The sequence below is a fragment of the Sinocyclocheilus rhinocerous genome, unplaced genomic scaffold (assembly GCF_001515625.1).
Source record: "Sinocyclocheilus rhinocerous isolate Xijiao unplaced genomic scaffold, SAMN03320098_v1.1 scaffold553, whole genome shotgun sequence".
Lineage (NCBI taxonomy): Eukaryota > Metazoa > Chordata > Actinopteri > Cypriniformes > Cyprinidae > Sinocyclocheilus > Sinocyclocheilus rhinocerous.
In genome coordinates, this window is record NW_015627255.1 from 519,400 (window position 1) to 542,555 (window position 23,156).

The following is a 23,156-nucleotide window of genomic DNA, read 5'->3' on the forward strand; positions in this document are numbered from 1 at the left end:
ACGCTTATCCCTCCCGAGTCGAGACGTGACGCAGCGCTTGATAATTGGCTACTGGTTGTTGTGTTTAATACCAGTTTCTCACGTTACAGTCTTACAGTTTACGCCATTAGCTTGTGCATAGTTCTAATATGCGCTAAAGCCAAGATACGAAATATTTCAGACGACATATTCCGGGAGTTAATAATTTCCTGCACCATTGTTGCACATTCCGCAGACTGTAAGTATAATATGGGGTTGTTGGTTATGTGGAACTCTTATGCTCATGCTTTGTTCAGCTAGCTGTTAGCTTGTAGCTGGAAGGTGGCGAGACCACATGTTTGTCTGTTTTAGCGATAAAAACAAACTTTGAAGCTTTTTTAACGTGAGGGGATCGTAAATAACGAGCTATTCTGGCAAACTGCTTTGCGCAACGTAAATTGATTGTTTGGTTGATGGTGTAGCTAGCAAGACTGCTAGAGTTATTGTCATTAGCCTGTGTGCAATGTATTGTTAAAAGTAAGACCTTAAATAATTTCAGATCTGTCCATCAGACAAAGCGTTGTGATCGGTAACGCACCAAAACAGTCCATCTAAATATTGGCTCCTTAAGTTCGTTCTTAATCTTTACTTCTAAATTGAACACTGCATCCAGTACACAATGTTGTCAGTGTCGATGTAAAGGCTTTGTTCCAAATGATGTTCAAATGCTGATTTTTATAAAAGAACATTATCAGAAGATCTTTAGTTACTATTTAGTTATGACATTGTTTCTGTATTTTGTTAAATCACTAGTGCTTTTGGCTAAGAAAACAAGGGCTTTCGCAGGCCTGCTGCTGAAATTAATTAGCCCACTGTCTGGATTAAGTGACTACTGTTCCTTTGCTCGATTAAAAAAAAAGGTAAATTAAAAAAAAAAAAATTTTTTTTAAAGGTCTTTAGCTTGCTTTAGATTTTTTTAAAGGGATGATTCACCCAAAATAAAAATTGTCATTTACTCACCAAAAGTACATGTTTGACAGAATAACAGCTTCATTCTGCCTAAAACCACAGAAGAAAATGAGTCAAACGTGGTAAGTAAATGATGATAGAATTTAAGGATGAATTATTACTTAAGCCTGTTACACTAACATCCTAGATTGTTTTTCTACAAACTGGATTAAGTGACTACTGTTCCTTTGCTCGATTAAAAAAAAAGGTGTAAAAAAAAATTTTTTTTTAAAGGTCTTTAGCTTGCTTTAGATTTTTTTAAAGGGATGATTCACCCAAAATAAAAATTGTCATTTACTCACCAAAAGTACATGTTTGACAGAATAACAGCTTCATTCTGCCTAAAACCACAGAAGAAAATGAGTCAAACGTGGTAAGTAAATGATGATAGAATTTAAGGATGAATTATTACTTAAGCCTGTTACACTAACATCCTAGATTGTTTTTCTACAAACCGAATCAAAGTAAACACTGATTTTGTGAATATCACATTCACATCCTGTTTACTTTTTTTTGCACTGGCCACCTTTAAAGTTGTGATGAAACGGATGTAGCGACCGGAAGTAGTCATAGAGTGTGAGATGTGGCCGTTACACTAAAAAATGGAAGCAGATGGACTTGAACTCACAGAAACTGTGTTTAAACAAATTAAATGATTGGAGAAATTTTGCATACATCATCCGATAGAAGTCTGTCCGCACAACCTGTCTCTCACATGAGATGCTGCACCAGTAGCAAACGACAACGATTCAATAAATTTACAATACACAAAATGAAGTCTTGCTCTACATTTCTGTTTTTCTTGTTCAAGAAGGACTATCACACTTCTGTTTCATGGCACCTTTTTTTTCTTCTCATGTTGACAAGTCAGTACTTATGTCTTTACAGTCATTTTACAACCTTGCACCCATTCTGCGTGTATTTGTGACTAGCAAGGATGGTCTGGTGTGTAGTAAAGAACCATATGGTGTGCATATATGGTGTCTTACTCTAGGATGTAAAATTGAGTTCCATAACAGTTAAGCTCACCTCTTACAGGACAGGCGTTCACAGCCCGGAGTTAGTGGGAAATTAAGCCTCTGGATGTGTGCCTGTGGGTGGGGGGACCATGTTTTCAAGCAAATGTCTCTCACGTTGTCCTGAGGCTAACACTTTGGGGTGGATTATGAGCTCGTGGCTGCACGATAAATCGAAATGGAATCGAGATTGCGATTCGACAGAAGCTGCGATTGTCATGCGTATCTTTCAGTGAAGCATGGTTCTGTGATCAGCAGTAAATCTCCATCCAAAGGCCAGAGGGCGCTCTCGCGCTGAAACTCTAAATACGCTTCGCAGAAGAAACCCAGAAAATGCCTATCGCTGCAGCTGAATAAACAGAAGATTAAACTGCTATGCGCATGACAATCGCATTCGATTAATCGTGCAGCCCTAATTATGAGCATCATTCTAGATGTCTTTAATGACGGCAGTGCTTGACCTGCATGAACTCCACAAGTTTGTGTAAAACCTGATGATCATGTTCTCCAGCATAGTTTGAGATGAGCCAAAGAGCATCTTGAGCTTCAGTGGAAGAAGATCTGAATGTCTGTACAAAGTCACATGATCAGCCAAAAAAGTTTTTTATTAATCCAAAAAAGTCAAGTTGTTCAAAATTTTGGGGTCGGTAAGGTCTTTTAATGTTTTTGAAAGTCTATTATGCTCCCCAACATTGCATTTATTTGATCGACCATACAGTAAAAACAGTAATATTGTGAAATATTATTACCATTTTACATAACTGTCTTCTCTTTGAATATATTTTAAAATGTAATTTATTCCTGTAGCAAAGCTGAATTTTCAGCAGTCAGTACTCCAGTCTTCAGTGTCACAATCTAATATGTTGATTTGCTGCACATATCTTATTAGTATCAATGTTCAAAACATTTGTTCTGCTTAATATTTTTGTGAAACTGAGAAATGAATGATTCTTTGAGTAAAAAGTAAAAAAAAACATGATTGATGACTTTACTGTTACTTTTGATAAATTTTAAAACATCCTTGCTGAGTAAAAGTGTCATTTGATGTTTTTTTAAGCAACTAGCTAAATATAACTATTGTGTTGTCTCTTATCTGTCTGCAGAAAGCATAAAAAACCCATTGGTCATTGTGAGGAAGCCCATCACCAGATGAACACCCCTCCTGATCTACAGTAGACTGTTTTACTCTTTTTGTGAAGATGGCCCCCCTCCTCCTCCTCAGGCTGCCACACTGATCACCTCCACTGGACCACAGACACACAATGGAGAGAAAACGCAGAAAGAAATGAAAACTCAAGCCATGTGTTATTCAGGCTTCTCTGCATTCTGGACTTAAACTATTTAAAAACTGCAAATACACATTCACGTTTGTTACCTTTGAGGACACGTGTATCTTTAGATGGGCAATGACCAGAAACGGACTGCAGGGACCATGATCGTACGGCTGTGCTTGCTTGTGGCCTTTTTAGGGGGTCGATTGCCTCTGGTGGGCACAGAGGAAGACAGTGGACCGTTCTCAACGCCCTTTCCTTCTCCTCTAAATGCTGATGCACTCTTGAGCCCAAACTGCTCGCAGCTCACACTAAAACTGGACTTTTCTACCAAAGTGGTCAAGCATGGTAAGTAATGTCATTGTTGTAAGTTAATAATGTTATCTTACTGTGTTTGTAACAAAAGTAGGATTAATTTTGCTTATTAGTTAGCCAGTTGTCTAAGGTTTGTTTAAGGTTGTTGACCGCCAGGAGAACACTGAATTCCTCGTTGACTACAACATGTTCATACATTGTGTTTTAGTATGTCTTTTAATTGTAAATGTAATTAATAATTTAATTGTCATTGTAATTTACTTTTTAGTGTTGATGATAACATTTTATTGCACTGAAAATCAGCTGTCAACCCATTTATGGATTTAAAGCAGCTGTTGCCCTTCCCGTTGTAATTTAGGGCAGGACAAAACGTGAGCTCTTCAGGTCAAACAGTGCTGGTGTAATGTACTCCACTGTGCTGCAGCTCTCTGTTCATTCATTGGCTGGATTGTGCCCTATGCTCTGTGTTTGAGTGTGTTTGCTGGCGGCTGGCCCAGACTGTTGGCAATACATTCCTAAGACTTAATCTGAGTCCAGCGTTGTTTTCACAGGGCGCACATTTCACTAGTTTGGGTGTGGTGTGGATGTGAGTATACAAGACCAGAACATAACGTGTTATTTATAGTGGCCTGATTGCTGCTCTATGATTGCGACCTTTGTGCCGTCTTCTAATGTTTAATTAATTCCCACTTCCCTCACCCTCAGCTATGAATTGTGGGATTGGCAAGGAGATTTTATGTGCCAATAATTTAATTGTTCAGTATGATGTTTCTTGTAAATTCAATTTTGAACAAAGCGCATTGTCTGCTAATCTGACTGCATGTATTTCAATCTTCATTCTGGTTTTCCTTCAGGACATATTTTGTTGTACATTAAGTGGTTCATAATACATATTTTATTTGTTTAGTTTTCGCACAAAACACTTTGTTGCAAGTGAACCAGTTCAATTGGGTTGTGCCTGGGTTGTTTTTTTCTTTGCCTTGCAGAGTTTTGTTCATGGTTCGAGGATGATTGCATGGGTCCCATTCATGTTGACATCTGCCTACATGAATTAGCTTCTACCAAATGATAGATTAATGTGCTTAATACCGTATTGGCCCGAATATAAGACGACCCCCCCCCCCCCCCCACACATTTAAAAATATATAAACTTTTTGATATACCATTAAAAAAAAAACAGGTAGCCCATCTGAATTATCTGAATTACAGGTAGCCCATCTACGAAATACGGTAGATTAGACATGCAACTTTAAACGTCAACAACAATAGATGTAGGAAGTGTTTTTGATATGACCTTTTGATTGACAATTACGGTCATTTAAAAAAATGAAATGTGCATGGATGAATTGTTCACATGCATTTTAGAAAATAGGCCTAGATGAATTTGTTTCATACCGACTTTAATTGTATTTTTTATTATTAGCATTTGTTTCTCTCTGCTGTCCCCAAAGCCACTAAACTCTTAATGTATTCTGCATTGCATTCCCCCATGCACTTTTGGCTTTATTATAAGTTGCGTCAAGCACTCTGGACGACGGCCATATTTTAAGGCATTCTGTTCAGGTTTGTTGAGCAAAGAAAGACTGGGTGTTCCTCTATTCCCACCCTGTCCTAAAGTTTCAATCAGCAGACGTTATTTCTGTTAAAGGCTCTATTGTAGTTGTTAATGCAAGATTGAATCCATTTGAATGATGTCTTGACGTCTCGTTCTGTCTCTATTTGGGCCCAATGCCCAAGTGAATGTTACACCTTGCTAAAGTTGCATTCCTCAGTAAATACAAGTGCAGTTGTCCTGTGAGATTTTGTAATATCTTCTGGTCTCTTTCTTTGTCTTTTCTAGAGTACATTGTTGCATTTAATGGATACTTCACAGCCAAAGCACGCAGTGATTTCATCAGCAGCGCCCTGCGAGATGTGGATGCAGTGAACTGGCGCATCGTACGGCGGGACAATCCTGCCAGCGATTACCCCAGTGACTTTGAGGTGGTGGAGATCCGTCAGGATGCCCGCAGCAGCCTGCTCACCCTTCAGGACCACCCCTACATCAAACGAGTGACGCCCCAGCGCATGGTCCTCCGCAGCCTCAAACTGACTGACTGTAAGTAATACTCTACTGCCATAACACTGACATTGAGATCATGAGCATAATACTGTTATCATTCTGTACTATGCCTTACTGGAAATGTACTAAAACATAGTATTCTTAGTACATGGCATTAGGGCTGGGCGATATAGCTAAAAAATTTATCAACTATATAATGTTTTTAACACAATAAAAATTAAACAAATATCTAATTTCTAATGTTTTATATGCAGATTAAATGGGTCTTTATTGTATAGGTCTAATTGTCTCCCGAGGCCACAGGAGGGTGCAATGAGCAAAATAACGCAGTGCATTGAAATTGTCAACGCAAGGAAGTAACTCCATAAAAACGTGCATTACGTCTAAATTAACTCATAAAAATCTAATAATTTCGTAAATTGCATAATTATGAACAAAACAGCATCATTTATTTATGCATTGCTTAATCCAAAGAGCCGAAGCGCCATTCACACAGACTGCATTTAAAAACATATGAGATGCAGTGAAAAGGAATAAACCTCCACAAATTCGTGACGTATTTTCTAAAAGTTTAAACTGTTTTAACTTTGTTTGGCTTTCTATACATCTCTTCTGTGAGATGCGAGTGTAGCAGTCATATTTGTCCGTCTAAAAAAAAATGTGCTGAATATGCGTTTTGTGTGAATGGCTTGGTTTCAGTTTTAACCCATTCAAGATCTTCTCCGCATTGAGCTTCTATATTTCTCTAATATTTTGAATGAATAACGCACCAGCGGCGCGTCTCGTGGGCTAGACCAGAGGTCCCCAACCACCGGGTCGCGACCCACTACCGGGCCGCAAGAACGTTCTGGGGAAAAATGTGTATATGACACTCTGTTATTTATTTATGTTAATGATTGTTCTAATTATTCTGTATTTTCCTTGAATGCGATTGATATGGAGCAGCAATTTGACAATTTCATGTTAAATAAGTAAATGAAAGATTGCTCTGATCTGTCACATATTAGGAGTTAAACGGATCGCAGTTGATCCGTAATGCGTACGGATGAGACCCTACCATTCAGCACGCACGTGATTCGCAGATTAATTTGCCAATTTACACGTACAAGCAATTTTAAACCACAAGAAGAAACGAAATTCGTTACTCACACGCTGTTCTCGCACAAAATCAAAGCGCGCACAAGAGACGTGTTTCAGACAGCGTGGAAATACCAAGTTGCGTATACATACACATAAAATGAGCCTATGTCAAAAACCCTTCACGGCATTGTCATTCTCTGTGCTTTAAATATTTTTTTTCTTGCTTATCCGAAAAAATTGTCCGATCTGTGACTCAAACCGCAATATAATGTGACTCAAACCACAATATAATGCGTTGAACCACTATATAATGCTATTATAATACTATATAATAGTCTTATGTATATATATATATACATACATACATACATACATACATGCATATACCCCCCGTCCAGCCAGTCCGCGAGAATATTTTCCAAACGTAACCGGTATGTGGTGTAAAAAAGGTTGGGCTACACTAACAAAACATTAAAATAAATAACGTCACTTACATCATCACTGCACAGGTCACACAGGTTACGTGCAAATTGTTCCTCCCCAGCTCTCTTTGGGGTGACTGCAGGGAGGAAAGTCATCAGCAGGGGGTGAACCGAATAGGAAGTGTTTATTTACTGCATGGGGTGAGGGAAATGGCTTTCAGAAGTGTTTGAGGTGAAAGAATGTTCTGTCTTTGCACACAGAGTTTTCCATCACTAGAATAAAAAAGAAATTGCACCTCCATGCAAATCTGCTGTCAGTGTTGAGACTCTGGGAGAGTGATTGGTGTTTACTAGCACTGCTCCTGTATAATAATAGAATGACTTCCTCTCTATTCACATCTTCCTTTACCAGCACCCTAAACAAGCTACACGGCTTTTATATAATGCTCATCTGATGTTTACTGCAAGATTTTTGGCATCAACCCAAAAAACATTGTGAATTCCAACTATTCATTTTGTACTGTAAAATGCCATTCAAAAGTTTGGTGTCAGAATTTTATTACTTTAAAATTGATCACAAGTGCCCATAAAGACTTTTATATCGGTTTCAAATATATGCTGCTCTTTTGAACTTTCTATTCATCAAAGAATCCTGAAAATTTGTTGACTAAAAAAAAGCTGTTGAATAATAATAAATGTTTCTTGAGCACTAAATCAGCCTATCTGAATGCTTTCTGAAGGATCATGTCACTTGGAAGACTGGAGTAATGGGTCCTAAAAATTCAGCTTTTCCATCAGAAAGTTGTCCGATTGATTGAGTCAATGAGTCTTGTGTTCAATGCTGTTTGATTCTCCAGTTGGTTCTTTTGATTAATTAAAAAGAGCCATATCTATTGAATAAGTCCATTCTTGAATTGGACATCACTGGGTTTGGTCATCGAAGAGAACCCAATAAAGTTTCAGATTTTTTTTGGTGCTCAGTTTTTCTCTCCCATCACATGCCTTTCACATTCTCATAATGTAGCTAAAATATATTTTTGCAGACAGCACCACTCTGGAATAATTCTCAAAGAACTGCTTATCAGTCTGGCTCCACCAGTCTGCACCCACACACGCTAGGCTATCTCACTCTTCATCCACAGTCTATACACATAGCACAGCTTGGAGAAAGAGAGCCAACTAATAGCAGCTAATGATGTATTTTTGTTCTTATTACTGAAACCAAAGTGCCTCTAAGAATAACCCCATGTCACAGTTTGAGAGCATATATGCAAGTAATTATCATTTAAATGATGTCGGGGTCAGCTCTACAAGAGCACGAGTGGGGGCTTGAAATGTAATATAATTACAGTATATGCACTAGTCTCGTCTGTATAGCTTTAGGGGGAATTAATGAGCAGTAATCAGCTAGAGAGGAAGACTGTCAGAGCTGGTCAAAGTGGTTTGCTCGCTTAAACGCCTACGATTCCTTTCCAAGTGCTGCACCTGCGTTTTACGAGAGTTGTTTTTTTTTACTCTTCACTCTTCAGCTTTTCTATGTAAACGTGTACGTATAAACGTTTGATCACCGTTATTATCGCTCTGCTCTGTTTGAAAAAACTTGTAAATATTCCTGAAAGCACAGGCTACCCGTCTCTGATCTCGCCAGAATTTATTCAAAGAGCCAATAAAAATGCAAATGAAGGTGTAGATGTTGATACCATGTGGTTAGGTTTGTGTTAGACAAATGGACAGAATCTGATACTGTGCACGTTTTGTCAATATTTACTGCCTTTTTTTTAAAAATCAGTTTTACATTATTGTTACTTTTGAGCCAGTGTTGTTGAATTCAGTTGATTTAAATATGTTGCCACGTTATAATTATCTAGAAAGTCTTAGAAACAGTTAGAATGGGTTATTCTATACCATCTTTTTCCAGCAAAAGTGTTTATAAATTAGATATTATAGTTGTAGAATCAATATTATTATACTACAATATTATATTATATTACCAGGGCAGGTACATAGTTGAATTATTAAAATCCATGTTGTTGAACTTTGATTTATTTTGTGGCTTAAAATATTCATGATAATGGGGTTTATTTGTATTCTAAGTTCTGGGGCGATGGTGTCTACAGAGAAAAGTGCTCTTGAGTTATGAGAAATAAATGTGCCCTTATAAAGTGAATATAAATGCAGATTAAATGGGGAACATGGCTTGAAAGAGTGATAAATTACATGATAGTTCAAAAAAATTGAAAGACATTATTTGAAGTGAGCATTTTTAATAATCCTCCTCCTTAGGGCCTGGTGACAATACAGCATGAGTTGGCAGAAGTGTGTCAGCCAATAGAGGTTATTTTATGCTGTTTATAACACAGTATATTCATGGCACAAATAAAATTACAATTTATATTTCATCCCATTTGATAAATAATTTCTCATTCCTTTTCTCTTTCAGCGGGCACTGATGGGGCGTCCCCGTGCAATGACACACGCTGGGTGCAGAAGTGGCAGTCGTGGCAGTCATCAAGGCCGCTCAGGAGAACCAGTCTCTCTCTGGGCTCTGGATTCTGGCATGCTACAGGAAGACACTCCAGTCGCCGTCTCCTACGGGCCATCCCCAGACATGTCGCTCAGATACTGCAAGCAGATGTGCTCTGGCAGATGGGACACACTGGTATGTGTTAAATAATGGGATGTTGTAATTAATGTTCAACTCCTTTTGGAGATCAGGTTTGCGATGAAGCTTGTGTTCCTGTTTGTGTTCATATGCAGGCTCTGGGGTGAAGGTAGCGGTATTTGACACTGGGCTGAGTGAGAAGCACCCTCACTTTAAGAATGTTAAAGAAAGAACCAACTGGACCAATGAGAAAACACTGGATGATGGTTAGACATGAAACAATGTCATGATACAAGTTTAAACGCATTTAATTAATCATTATTGCGCTCTGAGTGAAGTTGACTGAATCAACCCAGATGAATTGTTCAGATTACAAGCATTAATCATGCTTTTATCTTCCTCTGTCTCGCATTCTTTCTTCAGGGTTGGGTCATGGTACCTTTGTTGCTGGGGTTATTGCCAGCATGAGAGAGTGCCAGGGATTCGCTCCTGATTCTGAGCTTCATATCTTCAGAGTTTTTACTAATAACCAGGTAGCACACAACACTCAAATCCATGATCCTATACAACCGCTTTTCAGGATTAAAAATGTCTTTACTGTCACTTTCAATCAATTTAATGCATCCTTGCTGGATAAGCGTGTAAATTAATGTTTTAAAAAATGTAACGCAGTTTTCACAAAAAGTATTAAGCAGCGCTACCGTTTTCAACATTGATAATAAGAAATGTTTCTTGAGCACCAAATCAGCATGTTAGATTGATTTCTGAAGAAAGGGATAGTTCACCCAAATGAAAAATCTGTTATTTACTCATCCTCAAATTGTTCCAAACATGTATGAATTTCTTTTTTCTGCTGAACACAAAAGAAGCTCTTTTGAAGAATGTGGTAAACCAAAGAATTTCTGGTCCCCATCAACTTCCATAGTATTTTTGTTTATACTGCTCCGTTCTTTAACTGGCATCGGTTTTCAGTTTTTGTATATTATTACATAATAATTCAGGCTGATTTTTACACATCTCCACATACGCATATGTTCTTCTTTTTTCTTTTCTTTTTTTTCTTCTTCTTCTTAGGTGTCCTACACCTCCTGGTTCTTAGATGCCTTTAACTATGCCATCCTGAAGAAGATAGATGTCTTAAATCTCAGTATAGGGGGACCAGACTTTATGGACCATCCTTTTGTTGATAAGGTATGGACAAATTAAATTGACATTTATTCATTCTGCAGGTGCTTTTGTCCAAAGAAACTAAAAATGAGAAACATCTCAATTTTGATAAGGGCCAACAAATTTTAATAAAGGTGCAGTGTAAAAATACACTGTACATCAATGTTTATGCTCTCTGAAATGTAGTGCTCTAATAAAAACTCTTGTTTAACAAGGTTTGGGAGCTCACAGCCAACAAGGTGATTATGGTATCTGCTATTGGCAATGATGGCCCACTCTATGGGTAAGAAAAGTAGTTTTTCAAGGACAAATTATATTAGATTTGGCCAATATTCCCAACATATCTATTGATACTGATTTTTAAAAAAAAATTTTTATTTGTGTCTTCCAGAACTCTGAACAATCCAGCAGATCAGATGGATGTAATTGGTGTTGGAGGGATTGATTTTGAGGACAACATTGCCAGGTTCTCATCCCGGGGCATGACAACATGGGTGCGTTCTGTCTTTTGGTGACATCACATTACTGAATTTTTCCTGTGCAGCTGCCTAAAGAGGCCAGTTAGAACATGTTTGTGCATTTTGATCTGACCTAAAAAGGGCAGACAGACAACTCCTGCTACACAGAGTTGGAGATACCTGGCCTCCCCCGCTTCAGGAAGGAGAATAAATTGAAGAGATGTACATGCACTTCAAAAGACTTAGTAAAAACCCTCTATTGCACCTTTGAAGTTGTTCAAAGAATTACAGCTTTGTAGATTTTCAATAAAGTTGCAAATAAATGAATGTCCTTGAGATAAGATAAATGAAAATGGATTTCCCAGTTAAAGAACTGGGTGATATTGCAAAAAAAAAAAAAAAAAAAATTAAAATTACTCTACTCTTAAGATCTTTCAGAATTTATTTAGTATTTATGAAACATTTGTTTTACTTATTATAATCTTAATATTTTTGTGAAAAGTGATACATTTTTCATGATTCTTTGATGAATAGAAAGTCCAAAAGAACAGCATTTATTAGAAATATAAACTATTTGTAACCGTGTGAATGTCTTTATTCTCACCTTTAAAAAAAAAAAAAATCAATTTAATGCTTCCTTGCTGAATAAAATTACTAAATTCTTTCAAAAAAAAAAAGAAAAGAAATACAAGAAACAAATGAATTGACAGAATCAATCTTATTTTCCACAGGGAATTGAATGGCACAGTTTCTCTTTTACTATCTTAGCTTTTGCTATATATTTGATGTAGTCCGTCCTCCCAGACTGTGATGGACTAACCTAATTTGCCAGTGTTTCCACTTTATACTGTTTTCATTTCACCTCCTTCAGTTCTCTTCCTTTCTATCTTTTTCATTTATATTGCTCTCATTTGTATTAGTCTCTCATAGGTACTTGACCCCATCTGCCTCTTTGCTTTATGGCCTCTGAGTCACTATGTGCCAGTGTTTCTTTTAAGTCTGTTTTCCAGTCCTCAACCCACAGGGTTGCTGAAATGATATCCCATCAACCCACATCCATTTAACTGAGCCATGTTGGTCTTTTGTCTTTCCAGCACTGTGTTGAACAGAGAGCTGGTGAACCCGGCCAGTATGAAGCAGGCCCTGATCGCCTCAGCACGCAGGCTGCCAGGCGTCAACATGTTTGAGCATGGCCTCTGAGTCACTATGTGCCAGCGTTTCTTTTAAGTCTGTTTTCCAGTCCTCAACCCACAGGGTTGCACTGAAATGATATCCCATCAACCCACATCCATTTAACTGAGCCATGTTGGTGTTTTGTCTTTCCAGCACTGTGTTGAACAGAGAGCTGGTGAACCCGGCCAGTATGAAGCAGGCCCTGATCGCCTCAGCACGCAGGCTGCCAGGCGTCAACATGTTTGAGCAGGGCCATGGCAAACTCGATTTACTCAGAGCCTACCAGATCCTTAACAGCTACAAGCCACAAGCCAGGCATGTCTCTGGCATCCGCACAAATATAGTGTTCTGCTCTTTGACTAGCATTCTGCTCGCGTAGCATGCTCACATTATCTTATTCATGTATGCTGAATTGGTTCATTTAAAATGTAGCCAGGCATCTCTGTCGCACACTCATTAAGATTTAATTATGTTCCAGCCTGATTAAAGAGTAGATTTGACCCGGTTCATTATCTTGCACTGGCTCTCAGTGAGGTCATCGTCCTCTAATGAATTTCTAATGGTGTTTTTTTTAATTTTTTTTATTCTTTAGCTTGAGTCCGAGCTACATAGATCTGACTGAGTGCCCGTACATGTGGCCCTACTGCTCTCAGCCTATTTACTACGGTGGCATGCCGACGATTGTCAACGTGACCATTCTTAATGGTATGGGTGTAACGGGAAGGATTGTGGACAAGGTAGGCAGTAATAAATAGACCGCAATGTAAACTTTTTATGTTAAATTGTAATTTCAAACATTCATGGTGCATTTGATTAAGCTCGGTTATGTTTTATATCCGCAGCCCATCTGGCAGCCCTACCTTCCTCAGAATGGGGATTATGTGGATGTGGCGGTGTCTTACTCGCCTGTACTCTGGCCCTGGGCCGGATACCTGGCTGTTTCCATATCTGTGGCCAAGAAAGCTGCATCGTGGGAAGGCGTCGCTCAGGGTCATGTCATGGTTACAGTGGCCTCACCAGCAGAGAATGATGTGAGTAACAGTACTGTCCCTGAAATCTCCAGTAAGGTGATAATTTGCTATTTTAATTTGTATTTGAAAGTGCTCTTCTCCTTAAATCATAAGTTCATTTTATTGGTTTATGACCACACTTCTTTCAGACTGTAGTAGTGTAATTTGAGATCATGACCTGCTGTGGTCTGTTTTTCGTGTGTTTGTATCCAGTCAGCAATAGGTGGTGAGATGACCTCTACTGTTAAGTTACCAGTGAAGGTAAAGATTGTCCCTACTCCGCCACGTAGTAAGAGGATTCTGTGGGATCAGTACCACAACCTACGCTACCCGCCTGGCTACTTCCCCCGAGACAACCTGCGCATGAAGAACGATCCACTTGACTGGTGAGCCTCGACCACCAAAAATAATCCACATTCAATCAGTTGTTAGAAAATGCATTGCACTGTGAAAAAGAATCTGTAGAGGGCAGCATTTCATAGCTTGTTTCTAGAAACCTTTTTACCCCAATTTTTCTTGTTTTCTTGTTTTGAAGGAATGGTGATCATATTCACACTAACTTTAGAGACATGTATCAGCACCTTCGCAGCATGGGCTACTTTGTCGAGGTCTTGGGTGCACCAATCACATGCTTTGATGCCAGTCAGTATGGTAGGTGTTCATCTAGTGGAGTATTTTCTGTATAAAGGATTCTGTCTTGAAGATGAATTGGTTTTGTGGTGTAAGTAGTGATGGAAATCAGCTGTCATCTGTCTCTGCATGCATGTTTATAGGGACCTTGCTGATGGTAGACAGTGAGGAAGAGTATTTTCCAGAGGAAATCACCAAGTTGAGGAGGGACATAGATAACGGCCTGTCTCTCATCATCTTCAGTGACTGGTACAACACATCAGTCATGAGAAAAGTCAAGTTCTATGATGAGAACACCAGGTACTGAGAACATCAAGGCATACCGTAATCTTTTGTGTCACTGTCTCTATCTTTAAAAGATGATTTATCAGTCCACTGTACTGCATGTAATTCTGGGTAAATGTTCAGTGGGGTCCAATAGTCCAAGGCCATTAGTAAAAATATTTTTTTTATGTTTAAAGAAAAAAATGTTAAAAACAAACAAATGTTAACACAAAATTTATTATGTTAATAATTATGTATTTAGGTCATGGGAAATATTTCTTTAATATTTTTACTTATTGCTTTAATCCTGAAACCTTTTACTAATTCTTTAGGTTTAAATGTAAAAAAAACCCTCATATTTCAGTTGTTCTGAAACTGTTTGGACACCACAGTATATGGCAGAAAACTTAACTAATGCTACTGCACAGAAAGTTAGCGTTTCAATAGACAGTAATTTGTGTCAAGACTGCCTTGCTAATTACTTGATTAATTGTGATTTCACCTGACATTTTTATTCAGCGATGGGTTTGTCTAATTTTCCAATTATCTTCTGTTTTTCTGTCCTGATTTAAGTAAATCGTGCTTCCCATTAGGGTATTTAAGTGCCCTAATTAAAAACTAATGTTATTTTGGGGGGATTAAAATTGTGTGGTTTCTATTATTGGATGTGACAAATACTTTTTAAATGGGGCTCTTAGTAAAGTGTTCAATTTGTTTATCAAATAAAGGCAAATTTTGAAACATGCCTTACACATTTGCAGGCAATGGTGGATGCCGGACACAGGGGGCGCTAACGTGCCAGCCTTGAATGACCTGATCTCAGTGTGGGGTATGGCCTTCAGTGATGGTCTGTATGAGGGGGACTTCACAATGGCAGATCATGACAGTAAGACTCTATAACTTCTCGCTATAACATAGCTGTATCATAGATTCTTGTTAAATGCATGATATTGAGTACACTGTTTTAATGGCGACAAGTTTACCTAAAACAAAAAATGGATTTCAATAATATACCATATCTTTTGCTTTTAGTGTATTATGCCTCGGGGTGCAGCATCGCTCGTTTTCCTGAGGATGGGATTGTCATCGCTCAGACCTTAAAGGATCAAGGTACACGGCACCTGCTGTGATCGTACACCTCACATCACTGCTGTATCCATGGAGACCAGCTGAAGGCTGCCTTGTATTCTTAATCCTTGGGATGCATTGTCTTTAAATATCTACATCTGACAAGGTTTATTGACATTTATTTGTTCTCAGCAATCTGTGGAAGCACCAGAAGCTACTGTCAGTGGACATGGACAAGGTTGTTTTGCCTAATGTGAGGCCATATCGGCCTCAGGTTCGACCTCTGTCTCCTGGAGAAAGTGGAGCCTGGGATATCCCTGGAGGTGAGGAAAGAACCCTTTGCTGCATGTTTAGGAAATAATCAACCAGATGTCACCCACAAAAGGGCTTTTTACAATTCAGCCAATACATTGCAGTAATCCATGTCTGTGTTTTTCTCAGGAATAATGCCCGGCCGCTATAATCAAGAGGTGGGTCAGACCATCCCAATGTTTGCGTTTCTCGGTGCCATGGTTGTTCTTTCCTTCTTTGTGGTGCAACTGACCAAGGCCAAGAGCAAGCCCAAGCGCAGAAAACCCAGAGTGAAACGACCGCTTTACCTTCAACAACAGCAACAACAAACCCCACACTCAGGCAAAAACCCCACCGTATGATCCGCTATATACCACATCTGGACAAACTAATGGGGAACAGTCTTCCCTGCGGTGTGTGTGATGCCGTAACCCCATGATAATGAGATCTGAAGGGCTGTGTATGTACGTTCTTGAGATTAACCAGCCTCCTGCGCCCAGATGAGGGCCTTGTTTGGACATCAGTGTTCCTTCTCTTGTCTTTATTCAACACTTGCCTTTCAATTTAGTGACCAAATGGAAGAATGTTCCTTTTTTTAATTTATTGATGAATTAATTGACCCTTGCTTTCTGACAAATTGGACAACCGAAACCAGCCATTCAGTTTCCTTGATTAACATATTGGACTTGTTTCCACCTGTCCTCATTTTTGTATTCAGTCAGACTGTTTTTATACAACTCTTGTGTTCTTGCGTATTTTGTAAATAGCCATCATGATTTCACTGTTGTTGGTGTTTTAAATATATCTTATCCAATATAAAGCAAGAAAACCTGCCTCTGTCTTTGTAATAAATCTTAGATGACAGTCTTCATATAACATTACAATGGAGGAAAAAACAAGAACAGTGTTTATCTTGTTTATCCAAGGGATGATTCAGGTAAACCATCAGAAGTATATGTGCCTATGCAACGGAGGAAAGCCATATATGACTTGGTCCATCTTTTTGTGTTTATCTTCATTACACCACACACAAACATATGTGCTGTCATATATCTTTCTAACAGGTTACAAACACCTTTAATTAAATTAGAATTAAATGCACATTCTTTATTTTAAATATAATGTCTTCCTGTGAAGCTGAATTTTCAGCAGCTATTACTCTAGTCTTTAGTGTCACATGATCTTTCAGAAATAATTCTAATATGCTGCTTTGGTGCTCGGGAATAATTTCTCATTATTAGTGTTGAAAAGTTTTTGCTGCTTAATATTTTTGTGGTACAGTAAACCATGGTACACTATCATTCAAAAGTTTGGGCTAAGTAAGATTTAAAAAAGAGAAAGAAATACTTTTATTCGGCAAGTGACACTGGAGTAATGGCTGCTGAAAATTCAGCTTTGTCAGCAGACTCCTCACAGGAATCAATTACATTTTTAAATTGTCATATTGTTTCACAATATTACTGTTTTTATGGAATTTTTTTGATAAATATATCTGCAAACATTTATTAGGCTATCTTTTTAATCCGCATTGGAAATCATTGTTACTGCTGAAAGTGCAAGAAATATAACAAATTGAGTTTCCCAAGGTAAAAAGCATTCTTCAGACTATCCCACACAACCATATTATATTTTTATTTATTAATGCATTATTTTCAGTTTATTGTAATTATCTTTATCTAATAATTAATTATTATAAGTAATTTGTTTTTAATTTAATTAATCATTTTTAATTCATTTAATGAATTCATTCATTTTTATGAATTAGATTTAATCTGATGATGATTATTATTATTTCGGTAGGCAATCACCTCTACCGTTACTCCAAAGTGCTGGAGGCTCATCTGGGTGACCCTAAGCCTCGTCCTCTACCTGCATGTCCTCATCTGTCTTGGGCTAAACCCCAGCCGCTTAATGAGACTGCTCCTAGGTCAGTACACATGAGACCGCTGCCATTCTCAACTACTGCACTGTCAGTGGAAACAAATCTAAATTGGGATGCATTGTCTTTAAATATCTCATTATTAGTGTTGAAAAGTTTTTGCTGCTTAATATTTTTGTGGTACAGTAAACCATGGTACACTATCATTCAAAAGTTTGGGCTAAGTAAGATTTAAAAAAGAGAAAGAAATACTTTTATTCGGCAAGTGACACTGGAGTAATGGCTGCTGAAAATTCAGCTTTGTCAGCAGACTCCTCACAGGAATCAATTACATTTTTAAATTGTCATATTGTTTCACAATATTACTGTTTTTATGGAATTTTTTTGATAAATATATCTGCAAACATTTATTAGGCTATCTTTTTAATCCGCATTGGAAATCATTGTTACTGCTGAAAGTGCAAGAAATATAACAAATTGAGTTTCCCAAGGTAAAAAGCATTCTTCAGACTATCCCACACAACCATAGGCTCCCTGTAATTGAATGCTGGTGTTCTTCATTCTAAATCGGATCAACACTGTCTGCTAAGCAGTCCTGTAGTTTCCTTCTCTTTTTTTGCTTCAGGCCAGTGTGAAATCGACTAATTCTATTAGAAGTGATAGGCGCTGGGAAGTCTCTCTAAATCTCGTTCCTGATCCATTTTTAATGGGAAGAATAGCCTGTGAAAATGTCACCAGTCCCTTCCAGGTGACGAAACCTGATAGAGGTTAATGACATGAAGAACATGGGAACTAAATCTGACCAGTTATCTGTGCTTAAGTGGATTTCCCAAATCTTGTCACAAAGGAGGTCACATGTTCCACTTGTCCCTCATTTCTGGAAAGTTCCCAGCCTTGCTTTTGATTTTTTTGGGCTCCAGACGAGTGACGGTGAGCCTGTAGCACCAGTGCCAAACCCCCACCCCTGGAACACATGCTGTTAAATGTTGATTTTGGGGGGGGATTCAAGTTAGACCAATCTACATTTTTATGTAACTGATTTAAACAAGTTATGATCAGTCTTAAAGAAAACATTTAGATGACCAACTTAAGACTAGCCTTTATACAACCGGCCACTGGGTATTCCAAAAAATGTATGCGTGAAAATTGAACAGCTCTGTAATCCTTTTTAACAGTTCCCTGCTGAAAAAAAGTATTTTTAGTATTTTTATTTTTAATTAAAATAATAATAATAATAATTTAACAACATTACTCAATGACATGCTTAATCTGATCGTATTTAACTCACACAAGTCTCTATGTAACATTGTTGTCGTACCGCTGTAAATGAATGCATGAACCCAAATGCTTTTCAGTAAATTACTGACGAATCAAGAGAGTTTGATTGGCCTGAAACACCAACCTCCCACCGCTCATTCACCTGACCTAAAGTTTGATTTCCCTCAGAGAGTGATCCAAACAGGGACGAACATGGAGGAGCTGGCTAAAGAAAGCATCAGCTTTTTAACAAAGCCCTCTCTGGACACAAACGGAGCGAAGTTGGGCTCGTTAGGAGCGGTTTTCATCATGCTGAAGTCGGCTCTGGGTGCAGGGCTTCTCATCTTTCCCTGGGCGTTTGAGAAAGCTGGAGGAATTCACTTAGCTGTCACTGTGGGAATGGCAAGTAACTCTGTGCGGTTGCTACAATGAAACACTGATTCTTTAAATATTTTATGTCTCAGTTAAGCTGGTTTCATCACTGTTGCTTCTACCATATCGATTATATGCACACTAAAAGAATTATCTATCCAATGTGTCCAATGATCTTTTGAGAGAACTATTTGATTAGTGTATACATATTGTTAACTCTACGAAGTCTGAATGACATATTTCCACTTATTTTAATTCTGTTCATGATATTATATATTTTGTCTTATTTAAACAGATTTCTCTTGTGTTCCTGATCAGTGGACTTGTCATCTTGGGTTATTCGTCTTCAATCAGTGGACAAAACACATATCAGGCTGTGGTCAGAGATGTGTGCGGTCCTGCCATAGGCAACCTCTGTGAGATATGCTATGTCTTCAACCTCTTCTTCATATCTGTTGCTTTTCTGGTCATAGTGGCTGACCAGCTTCAGAAATGTAAGCAACGTAAAGCCGTTAATGGGACTTTGAACTCTTTTTTTTTATTACTAATTGCTCATATAGTGTACTTTGTAAAGTAGTCATTATCCATTAGATCCTCACATTGATCCATCTCCATTCATTTCTCCCAGTGTGTGTCTCTATATATGAGTTAATCACAGGCTTGCCAGAATCAGAGATGCCATACTACTGGTACACAGACCAGAGATTTGCCCTGTTTCTCCTGTGTCTCTTCTTCATTTTCCCTCTCTCTGTCCCAAAGGAGATCAGCATACAGAAGTATACCAGGTGAGGAACTGTATTCTGTCAGTGTTTTTATTTTTTTTAATTTTTTGCATATTTTCTTGTCTATTGTTCAGAACAGTGTTATTATTGTTAACTAAACTATAAGTCATTTTTGGTCATTGAAATAAATATTACATGAAAAACTTAAAAATGAGAAAAGTTGCTTGGCAACTAACTGAAATAAATGTAGGTACAGAAAGTACTAAACCTGAAATAAAAAATAAATAGAAATAAAAAATGAATGTAAATTGTAAAAGCACAACACAATTACTAAAAATTAAAATGAATTAAAAATATATGAATGAATGAAAATATAAAAATAAAAGCTAATTTAAAATATTCATAATTGCTGTAACAGTATATAAATAATACATAACCCTTGTTCAGAAAGCACAGTTTTTTTCAGGAAGGTTGTTTTAACAGTTGTGTTTTAATGGTAATTCCTATAGCGATTATTTTTCTAGTTATGATCTGCTCAAGATGTATTTCATCAGCTAGACATTGGCGTTTACTCACAAGTCACAGTGATGTCCCATTTGTGAGTGAATGATTCTAAACTGGTTCTTTTTAGTGAATTGTGTGCAACAGTTTACAAATTATTCTTTTGGGTCTTAGTCAAAATGTTTTTTGGAAAGGGCATGGAATTTGATTGAAAGATATTAATGAATGAAAATATAAAAATAAAAGCTAATTTAAAATATTCATAATTGCTGTAACAGTATATAAATAATACATAACCCTTGTTCAGAAAGCACAGTTTTTTTCAGGAAGGTTGTTTTAACAGTTGTGTTTTAATGGTAATTCCTATAGCGATTATTTTTCTAGTTATGATCTGCTCAAGATGTATTTCATCAGCTAGACATTGGCGTTTACTCACAAGTCACAGTGATGTCCCATTTGTGAGTGAATGATTCTAAACTGGTTCTTTTTAGTGAATTGTGTGCAACAGTTTACAAATTATTCTTTTGGGTCTTAGTCAAAATGTTTTTTGGAAAGGGCATGGAATTTGATTGAAGACTGTGGGAAGCCTGTTTAGGTGGAAAGAGTTGCGAGTAACTGAATTAAAAAGACTGTTATTGTGCTTTCATGAATTTCATGAAGTGCTATTATTGCTTCTGTTTTTCATTCGGACTTTTATGGTCAATTGCCGTGACAGTGCACAGCATTTTGAATAGCTTTAAAATGACTCTTCTCTGCTTTGACTAATAAGCAAAGCTTTCCTCCCCACGCATCATCAAGATAATTTGTTTTATGTCAGCCGCATTTATTTTCTCATCAATAGTCTTTGATACTTATTTTTGCTCAGTGTTCTAGGAACTTTTGCTGCCACGTATCTCACTGTAGCCATCACTGTGAAATACCACATGAGGCCCATCCATGAGATCAATCTGTCGCCTCTTTACAGCAGTGGGTGAGTGTGGAGTGACGCAGCTTTCAAATTTAGTCGCAAATTGTATAAAAGATCCCAGCATCTTCAGAACCATCTTTTCCTCTTGCCGTGCCTCAACAAAACTTACTGTCATGCTGAAAGAATGTAGCTGAGAGAATGTCATTGGCTCATTCAACTGAAAGCAAAAGGTCACAGGAACTTTTATCTGTAAAGCCACCTACTTAACTATCATTATTTTTATTATTATTTAGAGTAAGCTCGTGGGCTTCGATGTTCAGCGTCATCCCGACTATTTGCTTTGGCTTTCAGGTGAGTTTTCTTGCTTTTATTCAACATGCTGCCATTTCACCTTTGAGGAAAAAAGAGAAATTGTTTCACTGAATATCATCACTCCAGTCCACAAATGAGGGGAAGCCAAAATTGCCTTTGCTCTCGCATTAATATTTAAGGTCAGGTCAGATGCAAAGCTTGAAAAATGGTGCATCTTTGAGGTGAGTTTTATTTGTCAACGCTGGGGGATTGTCAGAAATGTAATAAAAGTCCACTGGCATAATAGAAGAGCGCTGAATTACTCTGTGTCCGCTGCCTGAAGCTGATTGATTACAAGGCGGGAATGGAGAGAAGAGGGAAATGGAGATATGAAAAGAGCTGTGCAGCAGGGGATTCGGTGAGAAATGGCCTAGTGCAGAAAGTTAGTTATTACAGGAAAAGCTTTTTTCCGGTGTAGGCAAAGCGTGCTGGAGATTGTGCTTGTGCTGCTGATACTGTGTCTATTTCAGTGCCATGAGGCCTGCATTGCTGTCTACAGTAGTATGGAGAACAGGAAGTTGTCCCACTGGGTCTTCATCTCTGTGATATCCATGTTCATCTGCCTCATCATCTACTCTCTCACTGGTCAGTAATTAAAGCTTATTTACCGAAACTCAGTACCAAAACTTCATATGGAATCATGCTTCACGTACATTAACAAAATTGTGTTGTGAATGCTGAATTTTACAAACCACTTTTAACAGCCATTTTAATTTGTTCATATATATATATTTGTAAATTGTAAAGATTTTTTTTTTGAGTAAGGACACATTGATTAAAAGTGGCACTAAACAATTCTATTTTAAATAAATGCATTTGAACGTACTATTTAAAGCATCCTGAAAAAAAGATCACGTTTACACAAAAATATTAAGCAGCACAACTGTTTTCAACATTGATAATAATAAGATTTTTTTCTTGAGCAACAAAGCAGCATATTAGAACGGTTTCTGATCATGTGACACTGAAGAATGGAATAATGGCTGCTGAAAATTCAGCTTTGCATCACAGGAATAAATTACATTTTAAAATGAAGTAAAAAAATGAAAGATTTTAAATTATTTTATTACATTTTGAACAATAGTGTGTGTACACATATTTGAATCCTCTTTAAAGTAACTAAATTCAAGAGCACTCAAGTGAATTTAATGAAAAAAGAAGTTCTCTTTGTATTCACGTTGTCCCTGGCCCTGTAAGTGGACTTGAATGTCTTAATGTTAAAAGCTTCTTCTAGTTATATTTCACACAATATTTCTGAGGATTCTAATTTCTGATGATTTACTGAGCTGGTTGCTGTGCCAGATCTGAGGTTAAAGGTTTTATATATTTCTGACCACAGTCCTCTTGGCTTATACTTTTTTTTTTTTTTTTT

The 23,156-nt window shown here is 37.6% G+C and overlaps 2 protein-coding genes across 2 annotated transcripts in view; both read left to right on the forward strand.

Moving 5' to 3' along the window:
- The first annotated feature begins 47 nt into the window (after positions 1 to 47).
- Positions 48 to 16,412, forward strand: LOC107726427 (membrane-bound transcription factor site-1 protease-like). The gene is made up of 20 exons (XM_016535990.1): positions 48 to 217; positions 3,086 to 3,601; positions 5,409 to 5,666; positions 9,573 to 9,791; positions 9,890 to 10,000; positions 10,158 to 10,267; positions 10,809 to 10,925; positions 11,117 to 11,184; positions 11,293 to 11,412; positions 12,454 to 12,551; positions 12,661 to 12,847; positions 13,125 to 13,269; positions 13,375 to 13,563; positions 13,756 to 13,928; positions 14,078 to 14,193; positions 14,316 to 14,472; positions 15,198 to 15,322; positions 15,469 to 15,546; positions 15,684 to 15,827; positions 15,946 to 16,412. The coding sequence occupies exons 2-20, from the start codon at positions 3,382 to 3,384 to the stop codon at positions 16,155 to 16,157; spliced, it is 2,847 nt and encodes a 948-aa protein (XP_016391476.1). The 5' UTR covers positions 48 to 217; positions 3,086 to 3,381; the 3' UTR covers positions 16,158 to 16,412.
- Positions 16,413 to 19,098: 2,686 nt separating this feature from the next.
- LOC107726327 (putative sodium-coupled neutral amino acid transporter 8) overlaps positions 19,099 to 23,156 on the forward strand; it is a 6,124-nt gene continuing 2,066 nt past the window's right edge. The window contains exons 1-6 of the mRNA XM_016535877.1: positions 19,099 to 19,333; positions 19,599 to 19,797; positions 19,932 to 20,088; positions 21,392 to 21,496; positions 21,727 to 21,784; positions 22,255 to 22,369. Coding sequence (XP_016391363.1) covers positions 19,145 to 19,333; positions 19,599 to 19,797; positions 19,932 to 20,088; positions 21,392 to 21,496; positions 21,727 to 21,784; positions 22,255 to 22,369 — 823 coding nt within the window. The 5' untranslated portion in view covers positions 19,099 to 19,144. The remainder of the gene's footprint in view (positions 19,334 to 19,598; positions 19,798 to 19,931; positions 20,089 to 21,391; positions 21,497 to 21,726; positions 21,785 to 22,254; positions 22,370 to 23,156) is intronic.

Coding starts and splice junctions, on each gene's coding strand:
- LOC107726427 (XM_016535990.1), top strand. CDS start 3,382: ATGGGCAATGACCAGAAACGGACTGCAGGGACCATGATCGTACGGCTG. Junction 10,268..10,808: donor GAGTTTTTACTAATAACCAG/GTAGCACACAAC, acceptor TCTTCTTCTTAG/GTGTCCTACACCTCCTGGTT. Junction 14,194..14,315: donor CTTTGATGCCAGTCAGTATG/GTAGGTGTTCAT, acceptor GCATGTTTATAG/GGACCTTGCTGATGGTAGAC.